This window comes from Lutra lutra, chromosome 3 (assembly GCF_902655055.1).
Source record: "Lutra lutra chromosome 3, mLutLut1.2, whole genome shotgun sequence".
NCBI classification, from domain to species: Eukaryota; Metazoa; Chordata; class Mammalia; order Carnivora; family Mustelidae; genus Lutra; species Lutra lutra.
The window spans coordinates 188,802,230-188,814,281 of record NC_062280.1 but is presented as its reverse complement, the minus strand read 5'-3'; the positions used below and the strand labels follow the sequence as shown (position 1 = coordinate 188,814,281).

Here is a 12,052-nt window from a genome sequence, read left to right as displayed (position 1 = left end):
CGCCTCCCGGCTCCGCTCGGCCGGCTGGCAGCGGGAGGCGGCCCGCGGGAGGCGCTCTGACCCCCGCCAGGACCCCCGCCCGCCCGGCAGGCGGCGGCGCAGGCGGCTGCGGCCTAGGGCGCCCGGCGGCCGCGAGCCTCCTCCCCCTCCCGGAAGCGCGGGGCGGGGTCCCCGGCCGGGCCGCGGGGGCGGGCGCGGGGGCCGGGCCGGGGCGGGGCGCGCTGGGCTCGGCGCTCGCGGGCTCGGCGGGCTGTGCGCGCCCACTCCCGCTCCTGGCGGCCAGCGCGCGCGGGCCAAGGCCGCCAGGCTCCCGCCCAGCAGAAGCGGCGGCGGCAGCGGCAGCTCGCGGCGAGTCCCCGCGCCCCTCTCGCAGCCCCTCCCCGGCGCGGTGCATGGAGACGCGGCCCGCCGCCCGCAGCTGAGCCCGCCGCCCCGCCCGGGACCCGCCGGGGCTGGGGTGGCCTCAGACTCCGGCCGGCCCCCGCCGAAGCCGGACTCGGGCTTGGCCGGCCGCCCCCGCCGCCCCGGGGCTGCGCGCGGCCCGCGGGCCTCGTCGCCCGCGCGGATCGCCGCGGCCCGGCCGTCCCGTCCCAGGAAGTGGCCGTCCTGGCCGCCATGGCTCACTCCCCGGTGCAGTCGGGCCTGCCAGGCATGCAGGTAAGCAGGAGCCGGGCCGCGAGCGGAGGGAGGGGATGCGCGGCCCCGGGCGGAAGCGGGGAACTTGGCGGTGTAAACACGGCCCCCCCCCACACGCTGCCCCTTCCGGGGTCGCGCCGGCCTCCAGCGCGGCGCTCCAGCCCCCAGGGCGCCCCTGCCCCGCGCCGCGGCCCGGGGCTCGGGGACCGGGGTTGGGGGTGGGCACAGGGATGTGGGGGGCCGCGGCCTGGAGGCGCCCTCGCGGGCGGGGGGCCGCGGGGGTCTGGCAGGGATGTGGGGGAGCGGGCCGCCTCGTCCTCCCCGCCGCCCTCTCCGCACGACGCCTTCCGAGCTGCAGGCCCGGCGCCCGCCGGGTCCCCGGGAGAAGTGATGGGGGGAAATGCCCTTGGAGGCCCCGACCGGGTCTCTGGGCCCTGCGTGCAGGCGGGGGGCGGCGGAGGCCCCGTTCCCCGCGAGCAGGAGATAAAGTTGAGAGGCCGGAGGGGAGTCCCGGGCGCGCCCCGACTCGTCCTGGGCCCGGCCGGGCGGAGGAGGCCGGGCGGGGTGAGGGAAGGTGTAACCGCCAGCCCCCACTCCCAGCGTATTTGCTGCGCGCCTTTCCTTCTGGTGCCAACTGAGGGGAAAGTGCGAGCGTGTAAACCTTCTGGAAGGAGGAATCAGTCGGACAGCATGTACTCCAGTGTCCCGAGCCGACGCTGACCCGCCGGATCTCGGGACACTGGGTTTTCACTTGGACGCTTGATTGGATCCAGACGAGTTCCTTCCCCGTAAACCTCTCTGTTGATACTTTGTGGCATCTTGGCTTAACCAGTGATTTGGCGGAGGGCGGGGGGGTGTGTTGGGGTTGAATTTCAAATGTGCCTGCTAGCATTAGAGTTTTTTCGCCTTTGGGGACTGTTTTTAGCCCTTTGGAAAACAAAACTACTTGGCCCTGGTTAATTTGTCATATTTGTAAGCGCACAAATGGTGGCAAAATAGGAAATGGGATTGAAATCTCATGATACAGTGGGAGTATGTCTTTAAAGTTTTGTTCTCCCGGTTTAGTTGAGCTAGTGAACATAAAGAGCTTTAAAAAAACAACCACGGTATCCAAGTGGATTTATTTGTCATTTTACATACATCCGCCGGCCCACTTTTTTCGTCTTCCCTTGCTCTTTAGGGCTGAGAAGTGCAGTGTTTGGGCCTGGCATCTTAAGGGCTGAGGCTTGAATCTGATCGGTCTTCCCGTGGCAGGTCATACGGCCCACCCCACCCCACCTTTTTTTTTTTTTTTAACCTTAAAAAGAAAGCTGGATTTCATTGTTCAGGTTTAAAATCTATAAAAAATAGGAACACAAAAGCTACCAGATTTTTATCCTGAGGGTTGTTTTTTTTTTTTTTTTTTTAATAAAGGAATAACAGTCAAAATTAGTATCTTGAGTGTACTTGAAGAAAACTGCCCTTGAATCTCATTTAAAGAGCTTTTAAACTCAACACTCATTTAAAACCTAAGCTTCTGCAGACTGTTAGGTAAAAATCAGATGTGGTTTCTTGGTATTAAAGTTCCTGCTTCGCTTTGGTTTGAATGGAGAGGCAGAAAGGCACGGTGAACTGGGTGAAAATGATTCCTGAGCCCTAGAGCAAGAAGAAGCTCTTGAGTTGAACAACTTTTTTTTTTTTTTTCTTTTTTTTATCAGTTATTTCCTTTAGACTGACATCTACCGTGTTAATCAGGTTGTAATCTAGTACGGATGCCTCACTTAAAGTTTACGGTGGAGTGTAAGGCCTTCGTGGAAAGTGAATCAGTTTGAGGCGGTACTTAGAGCCCTGTTGGCTGGTGCCCTGAAGATGGTATCAGGTGGTCTCCAGGTGGTGGTGTCTGTTCTCAACGTTTTCTGTCCTCACTTTTTTTTTTTTTCCCCTCAAGTGGATGGGTGGAAATCTTGGAAAGAGGATGTAAATTTACATTTCATGGGAACTGTTTTTGTTTGGTTGAGACCTCCAGATTTTCAGTTGTCATAGGTTGGGGGCAGGGAGCTGTAAAAGGTGGCTTTCAGCACTCCTGTCTTTAAGTCCATCTACAAACTGTAATTGTGTTTAGTGTGCCATTTGGGGAAGAACATTCCTTTCCTCTCCCTTCTCCCAAGAAGAAAAACAACAGGCACATTTATTTTTCTCCTTTGAATTAGCAGTTGTTACCAGCCCGGTAGCCTTTCCTCAAAGTTATGGGTTAAATTAAATGAAAGTCACACCTGCTTTTGACTGTTCTCTAGGATAAAGCAAGAGACTCCGCTAACCCTTCTGTGTCCTGTCCTGATACTTCCAATCACTCCCCCCGACTTTTTTTGTTCCCCTCTCATCTTCTGAACAGGGCTTATAAAGAGTTGGGGTAAAAATTTCAGAAAGACAGCAGAGTGAATTCAGGTGGCCTGAATTTAAGTATCAGAGATACTTAAGTAAGCCTGAAAGGACATTTTCATATAAACACCATCTTTTCGTTGTCTTGCAAATCATTTTTATGCCTCTAGACTTTTATTGGTGCCTCTGGAGGTATGGGTGTTATTTATGCTGTCTTCTGGATGTGAAAGCCAACAGAGACTATTGAACTGACCAAGGAGAGGGAGTATATGAGCTGGGAAGTGTGTGATTTGAAACCAGAACTTTTCCTGTCTCCCAGACTGTGCTTCTGCTCATCATGGTGTACTGTTGCTTTAATATAACTTTTGCAAACATTAAAGGTTTTTTAAATTCCACTTTGGGTTTGCCGAAGAACTATGCTAAATGAGGAATACAAGATTGATACTTTATTTGACCAGGAACTATTATTGAACATTTATATGCCAGGTCCTAGGTAAGGGGTAGAGGACTGTATATCCGAATGAATTAATATTTGTAATAAATGTGTAATGAAGGTTGTCAGGGGCCTTTCCTTTTTTACCTCCCACATCCCAGTTTCCTATTAACATAGGGGAGAAAATAAAAAATCATGAACTGAATGTAGTAACTACAAATAGACTTATAGAAATTAGGTTGATTTGGGGATGTATGTACTCCGTGTCCTTGAACATTTGTTGTTTCAATCAGTTTAATTCAGATTTGAAGAAAAGCTTCAGTTGGCGGTGGGAACACTGGCCAGCTTTTAGTTTGCTTAAGTTGTAATTTAAGAATTAGGTTTCGGTTTATAAGTTTCTCTTGCAGATTTTTATTGGTCACGTCTCAGCTTCCAAGCTTTTTTGGTTTGTGACCCGCGTAAGAAGTACATTTTACATCAAGATCTGAAACAGAAGTTTTAAGAGACAGCCCTGACCCTCACTACTTGTGATGTCCTGCTTTTGTGTGATGTCTTTTATTTAAAAAAGAAAGAAAGAAAGAAAGAAAAGAAAGAAAGGCTGGTTGCAGCATTAAATTGATTTCACAGCTGACTGGTTTGATCCAAGTCTGAAAAATACTGAATTTGGTATGTCCCATGTGTGGGACAGCTGAGTTACTTAGCATGTTTTGAGGATGTCGTTAATTTAGTATATTTCCCTATTTGAAAGTACAAGAGGGTTTAGAGGAATAGCTGGGAAACTTAGTTTCTACTTGGTAAGCCATCCTGTCCCCCTCTCTCCCTCTCTATTCTCCTTGATTGGAGAGACTAACCTTTGCTGAGAATGTCCGTTTAGGTGGGGATTACGAGAGGAGCGTTGAACAGCCTCGTTTGGACATGGTTGGGAGCTTTCCTCAAGTGCTCTTGCTTGCCCTGGGGAAACCTGTGTACCCTTAAAAATATGGGAAATGAAGGAAAACAGAAGGACAGCTGCATTTAATTGTGGCTTCGGTGCTCTTGGATTTTTTGTTTGTTTGTTTGTGTCGCATTGCCATCGTTTTTTTTTCCTGTTTCCATGGAAGAGGCCTCTCCATGTTCAGCCTGTTGCCATCTGCACCCTGGGGAAAGGTTGGCATGTTGCGGGGTGTGGACATGCCTGGGATTTGGGAGATTGAGGTTCTGAAGACACCTTGAGCAAAATGCTTTAGTGTGGAATGGGGTCTGGGGTCTGAGGATGTTGGACGAGATGGGGAGCCTCTGCGGAGTGTGGTGCCAGGACCTGTGAGGGGTGGGTGGGGACCTCGGCGGGCCACGTGCCCAGGAAGTCAGCAGCCTAGCAAGGGCTGTGATCTGGGTGGTCACCCGACATAGGGGTTGGAAAAGCAGGTTCACAGGGACTAGCCTGGACCTCAGAGCTGGAGGGGCAGCTGGGGCTGGGGAAGGGGGCCTGCGCTCCGGCTGGGGTAGGGAAGCACTGAGTGTCAGGAACTTTAGGAGTCCTGCTTAGCTGCTGTAGGTGGAAGGAGTAGGATCTTGGGGCTGGCTGGCTGCCACTTGGAAGGCAGTGAGAGGAACCCCAGGCTGGTGAGAGTCGGGACAGACAAAACCGAGTGGTTGGAGGTTCAAGTGCCAGCAGGATAGCCACGGTGGACTTTTTTCTTTTTCAAGATTTTTGATTTTCAAGTGATCTCCACCCAACGTGGAGCTCCGAGATCCACTCACAGCCCTGAGATCAAGAGTTCATGCTCCACGGACTGAGCCAAGCCAGGGGCCCGCCCCTCAGGTGGAGCTTTTAGCAGATTGACTTCAAACCTTGGTAATTTTGAACTCTCAGTGAACATTGAACACTCTTCTTCTTCTTCTTCTTCTTTTTTTTAATACGATCTCCCATCTCCCTGGCTTTTGACGCTTTTTTGCTGTTCTATGCTAAGAGTAATAAGGAAAGTAAAGGCACAGTTTTCTGTTACTGTTAGTTGCCTAAGTCTGTTTTTTTTTTTTTTTTTTATTTGACAGGCTAAGTATGTTTTCTTAAATACCCATTTAAATATAACTTGAAGGAGTGTAGGACATTTTGGTTGTAAGCCCAGCTATGGGAACGGTCCTGGTAGGATTTCACATAGAACCAAATGACCTTCAAGTCAAAATTGGTCAGGTTAGATTTTTCTAGGCTGCCGACATAGCACGGTGTCCCCCCAGGGTAGTTACGGGCAGGTGGCAGCCATCCTTGCTTTCTCGTTCCTGTGTGTGATGTAACTTCACAGTCCTCTTCCCGCTGTTCTCATGTGTAGAGCGGAGCTCGCCCACTTCGTGCCCGTGGAAGGGTATTTCTAAGACCTTGGTACGAGACGCAGTGTGAGGAGTCACTGCAGAAATGAGCCTGTTGGCAGCTGCTGCTTCTTCCTGGAGTCTTTTTTAAGGCACGCTGAGGCCAGGGTCAAGGAGTCAGAGGATCTCTGGAGAAACATGCCACTTGGCACTGCCTTGGGAGCCATCTCCCAGTGATTCAGAGTTGCCTGCTTGGGAATTCCGTACCTGCAGGAAACGGGCCACACTGAGCCAGCCCTTCTGTGGCTTTTTTTTTTATGCTTCAGCTCAGCATTGTTATCGTTCAGGGAACCTTGGAACCTTGTAGCCGGAGGGAGTGCAGGAAATAGAGGTTGCACCGTTATCCCTGTGTGTCTGTTTAGAGTCATCTGGTGTCCTTGGACCAGTCATTTCCCATAATTCACATTTTTGCAGTATGTTTTTAAAAAAACTCCTAGGGCCCAGTGCTTTGGGGAAAAGAAAAAAAAAACATGGCTAACATAACACCTGGCTGTGGAGTGAGTATGGAGTTTTCCTTTTTTTTTTAAATTTTATTTATTTGACAGAGATGCAGCAAGAGAGGGAACACAAGCAGGGAGAGTGGGAGAGGGAGAGGCAGGCTTCCTGCCGAGCAGGGAGCCCCATGTGGGACTCGATCCCAGCACCCTGGGATCATGACCTGACCCGAAGGCAGATGCTTAACGACGGCGCCTGGGTCGCTCAGTGGTTATAGAGTATGGAGTTTCCGAAACCCAAATGGCTCCCTGATTTCCAAGATTCAGATTTAAAAAAAAAAAAATGTACCTTTGCTTGCTACAAGGTATACAAACACCCCAGATTGTGGATTACAAAGGCACTGTATGTGCATACCCCTGGGGACAGCATTGTTGACTTTAGAGACCTTCCATTATGTTTTCTTGAGGGTTGTTAGATTTTCTTGAGGGTCACGGTCAGTACAGGGAACCTTATCTGAGCAGCGCCCGCTGGTATCTGAATAAATCGTGGGAACATTCTGAGTTTTATATTAATGCTTACGAAACATGTAGCGGGTGTTTATCTTCCTATTATTTTAAGCCTCTTCCTATTTTTAAAAAGATTTTTTAAAAGGCCCTGAGACTTGAAACGACCATATAGGTCCAGATTCTTTGTTTTAATTATTTAGGATTTTTGCTTAGTTTTTATTTAAAAGGTTGAGCATAAAGAGTCATATGGCCTTATAAGGTTTGTTTGGAAGGATAGCCGTGACTTGCCCCTTGCCTCCCATGTCCTCCTCCCCAAAGGCAGCCCCCTTTGATCTCTGTTAGCTAATTGTTGTTATTTCTACTTTATAAAGAACATTTAAAAAATTGCTGCTGCTTTTTTCCTAGTTTAGGGCAGGATCTGTGTGTGGACTTTGGACTCTGAAGAAGAGGCTTTCGTTCTTGGCTGCCTCGGGCACAGGTCCCTCTCTTCCCTCTCCCCGGCATAGTCTCCTTGTGACTTTGGTGACATGCTAGCCCAGCCCTTTACCAAACCGGGATAACTTTTCAAATCTTCTCTGAAAGTTTTTTTTTAAATAATGTAATTGCCTTAGTTTGGGCTGCTGTGACAACGTCCCGTACAGAGAATGGGTAGCTTAAACACCAAACGTTGATTCCTCACAGTTCTGGAGCCTGGCGAGATGGAGGCTCTGGAAGATTCTCTGTCTGCTGAGGGTAGCTCTTCCTGGGTCATGGACGGTCTGTCCCATGGCAGAAGGGTGTGGGAGCCCTCTATGTTCTCTAAGGACACTTGTCCCAATCCCAAGGGCTCCACTTTCATGATCTAATCACAGGCCCCACCTCCCAATACCAATCCCAGAGGGGACTGGGTCTCAACGAGGGAATTTGGGGAGGACACAAGACGTTCAGTCTGTGGCAGTATTTATAACTTACTCAGCCAAAGCTCACAGAAGTTATTGAAATGTTTTCCGAAGTTCAGGTCGAGCAGACAGGTGTCCCCTTTTTGGAGACATCTTCCTGTGAGCCTTCTGAGCCGCTCCCGAGTGGACTGGTGGTCGTCTGCCCTTAGCACTCTGCTCACGGCCTCTGTCACCTTTTGCGCTCAAAGGTGGGACTCCTCGTGCTGCCCTGGACCACCTCTTTTTCTGTGTCTCCTGTCATTGTATGTCTGGGTTCACACCGTTGTGTTGGCGAGGCGTATCTTGCAGTGCCTTCCTGTGACTAAGGTACATGGGAGATAGGTTCTTTGAGGTCATAGATAATCTGAACATTTCTTTTCCTCTCAATTAATGTTTTGGCATGGGCTATAGTCATAGGGCGAAAACTATTTTCCTCCAGGATTTTGAAGGCATTTCTCTGTGTTTGAGCCTTCGTTGTCACCGGTCAAGTCTGCAGTGCCACGCCAGTACAGGATTCTGCGTGTGTGAGTTGTTTTGTTCTTCCTGAACCTAATAGGATCTGAGTTTTTTTCTTCCTGAGCTCGGTTTTCACAATAACTTGTCATGATGCGGGTCTTTTTTTTGTGACAGGTACTCAGTAAGCCCTTATAATCGGGCAGCTCAGGTCTTTTCTGTGGTCTCCCTCTCTTAAATTATTATTTGGATGTTGGACCTTCCATTGAGGACTGGTCCTCAAAGAGTTTTATCCTTTTAAACCTGGTTGCTCTCTCTTTGTCTTGCTTACTTGGCTTTCTGGAAGACTCTTAGTTTTTTTTTTCTAGCTCTTCTAATGAGTGTTTCTGCTCTAATTTTTTAAATTCTAAGAGGTCTTTTTTGGTTCTCTGAATGTTCTTTCATTATTTCAGTTGAAATATTTGCTCTTATCCCCCTGGGTATGTTAATTGCAGTTATGTTTCCTTCCTCCAGAATAGATTCTCTTCCTCCAAGGCCCTTTGTCCCCTCTTGTTGGTCATGGTCTTTATTTCTAATGCTAGAGGCCACCCTTGAATGTCCGCTCCTCTTTAAGAGTGGGGAACAACCATGCTGGTCGGAAATCTGAGTCCTTGACTGGAGCTTTGTGAACCTCAGTGATACCGGGTGCTTCTCCCAGATGGGAGAGGTGACGACTGGCTGATGTCGGTTTCTTTCAGCCTTTTATACATTTCCCCTTCTTGGAGAAGCTTCTGACCTGCTCTGGTCTGGACCCCTTGTTGTCCACGCTGGTGCTCCCCCTGCTGCTCTCTCTTCCCATCTGCGACCTGAAGCTGGATGTGCACCAAGCGCTGGAGGGAGGGGAAGGACTGAGTGTGGGTGCCCCGTTATTTAACTCCCGCCTCTGTCCTCCTCCAGGAGCCCTCAGCTTCCTTTCTAGGAACTGTGATTTCAGTAGTTGCCCTGATTGGGAAGGCTGTGAGCGGGAAGGCCACTGGGGTGTCTAACCACTTGGTTAATTGACTTTCCATCCTTATTTTAGATGCTGCCGGTTCCTGAGTTCTGCGGATTCAGGCTGCAAATGGGCTTGGCTCGCGCTCTCTCCATCTCCAGTTTAGCCTGTCCTCCCCCTCCCTCCCCCATGTTTCTTCCCACTCCTGGAATTTCATTGCTTTTGGTCTTTTCTCCCCTCCTGGCAGGCAGAGGTTTAACCTTAGAGAACTCCCTTTGTTCTGGTTTGTTGGGATTTCAGGATTGTCCAGAGTAGGTTACGCTCAGCCTTCTGCCTGGATGCCCCTGCTTCAGCTGGTACAGAATAGAATGAGTACGCTTTGAATTCCAAGGTCAGGTCTTCTCCAGGTGCCTGAGCCCGAGCCCGGTGAAGGGCTCCTCAGACCCTCGTTCCCTTCAGGAGATGGTGCCTTCTCTTTTCTCTCTGTTAGTCAGCGACCATATAAATCCATGCCTGTTTTTTACATATCTCTATCTGTGACCTCCACTTTCGTAACTTGAGCTGAGAACCTGTTTTTCTCCATTCTGTGTCTCATTTGCTAGTCTCAAGGTCATGTGGGCACAGAACCATTTCTTGAAGCCTCATAGTATCTCTTTGGAGAAACGTCTTCTTCAGTTGATGTATGTTTTGGGGGCTCAGCCCCGGCCTGGAATGGACTGTGTGCTTCTGGAGATGGGGAGCCTGGAGCAGCGTCAGCCCTGGCCACTGGCTCCGTGGTGGTCAGTGCAGGACCCAGGCGCAGGTGCACAGCAGCTGTCTGATAGCTCGCCACGGTGTTCAGGCGGACACGTGGCGGAGCCAGTTGGCCGTGTGTCAGGGGGTTGCATGCTGTGGACGGAGGCCCGTGGCGTGGGGGTCTCTGCAAGTCCCATGCCGTGTGCAGCCTTGTGTGCAGCCTCAGCATTTATGAGCCCACGGCTCAGGTGTGTATCTAAGCAGGTAAGGTTGCTCTTGTGGGATAGGACCTTAAACTGATATCCTACTTAGGAGCAAAGTACTTTTTTGGGGGGGGGGGAGTAGAAACTTGCAGTAATAAATCATTGAGTGAAAGTGAAAGATCATCCTGAATTTGGGGGGGCAAGGTTGTGGTTAACAGTTATTTTAGGTACTGTTTCGTAGGATAACTTTGAAGTTCCATGCAGTGTGGTTACAGTTGCTAAATTGCTACCTGAACTCGGGGTAAACTGAGAGCCAGCTGAGGAAAGGCATTGTTTGAACATTCTGGGAGCTTCCTTGTGTTTGATGCACTTTCATTGTGCCCAATGTTTCTCAAGAGGTATCTTGAAAAGAGAAGAATTATGTTAAGTACAAAGAGTTACTCACTTCCTTAGCCGTTCCTCGTGGTAGGCGGGTTTTCTTTTTCCTTCTGCTCCTCTGTGTTACCAGAATAGATAAGTGGGAGAAGTAAAGGTGCCTTTCGCTTTGCTGAGTTGAGAAAACAAATATTTGTTGCTTGTAGTGGAGGGAAGCCTTGAAGGAGTAGGACAAACTTTTATTACATTCTTCCCAAGGGGAGGGTGCTGGTGGGCTGCTTCTGCCCTTAGGCAGTCCTCGAGGCTTCTGCCCAAGTGGAGGGGCTCTTACACCCATTTTACAGGTGGGAAAACAGAGGCTTAGGAAGTTTAACCAAGGCCCCTCAGCTAGAAAACAGCCCTGTTGGGGTGAGAGCTCTGACATCGGGTGCCAGATTTGGCAGTGCTTTCCCTCACATCAGAATGCCTCCTACCAAGCCTTTCAGGTCCTGCCCTTGCCCCGTCCTGCCACATGGGATCCTGTGTCCCTAAGGGTCACAGTGTGCTTCCAGCCTCTGTGAAACCAGCCCAGTAGGAGGTGGTATTTTGGGCACTTGTATTCCCACTTTTTTTTTTTTTTTTTTTTACTTTTAAATATTTTGTTCCTGCTCTGGTATTATTTTTAAGTGGCTTCCCAAAATGTGTGATTGTGGCTGTGGGGGGTGGTGACTTGGACATTAAGATGTTTTCCCCATTTCTGGTCCCCAGTCCCTCTACTGAGCCCTTGGCCTTCCCCTCCAGTGGGATTGGGGCCTTCGGGGGCCTCTTACTGCCTTTCCGTTGTTGCCAGAATAGCTGAAGAAGGTACCCATAGTCAGATCAGTGGTTTCGAAGTTTTAGCATTTCTCCTCATCACCTGGAGGGCTTCATGAACTGTAGACTGCTAGGCTGTCGGTCTGGGATGGACACTAACAAGTTCTCCAGCTGTGTGTCTGCCTCAGGGACCACAATTTGAAAACCATTAAACTGGAGAATTAAAAATCCTTAAATCCCTGTTGCTGGCCACTGTGGGACACTCTAGCGATGCCCAATGAAAGCTAGAAAGCTCAATGGAAAATCAATGCTTGGGGTGCCCGGCCAGCTCCGTCACTAGAGCATGCAGCTCAGCTCTTTTTTGGGGTTTCACCACTTCGGATTTTCATTTTTTCTTATTTATTTATTTATAACATAAATTCAAGTTGGTTAACATACAGTGCGGCGTTGTTTTCAGGAGTAGAATTTAGTGATTCATCAGCGTGTGTAACACCGAGTGCTCGTTACATCATGCGCCCTCCTTACTGCCCATTTAGCTCATCTCCCCTCCCCGCTCCCTTCCAGCAACCCTCAGCTTGTTCCCCGTACTTAAGAGTCTCTTATGGTTTGCCTCCCTCTGTTTTTATCTTATTTTAGTTTTCCTTCCCTTCTCTACGTCCGTGTGTTTTGTTTCTTAAATTCCACATGTGAGTGAAATCGTACGGTGTTTGTCTTTCTCTGACTTCCCTTAACATAATACCCTCTAGTTCCCTCTGTGTTGTTGCAGATGGCAAGCGTTCATTCTTTTTGATCCCTGAGTAATATTCCATTGTGTTTACACGCCACATCTTCTTTATCCTTTCATCAGTTGGTGGACGTATGGGTGGGCTTTTTCCATAATTTGTCTGTTGTTGCTA

The 12,052-nt window shown here is 49.6% G+C and overlaps 1 protein-coding gene across 1 annotated transcript in view; it reads left to right on the top strand.

Annotated features, from left to right (window-relative positions):
* The first annotated feature begins 529 nt into the window (after positions 1-529).
* Positions 530-12,052, top strand: part of STK24 (serine/threonine kinase 24) — a 113,349-nt gene continuing 101,826 nt past the window's right edge. Inside the window, exon 1 of the mRNA XM_047720276.1 lies at positions 530-657. Within this exon, the coding sequence (XP_047576232.1) occupies positions 616-657 (42 nt within the window). The 5' untranslated portion in view covers positions 530-615. The remainder of the gene's footprint in view (positions 658-12,052) is intronic.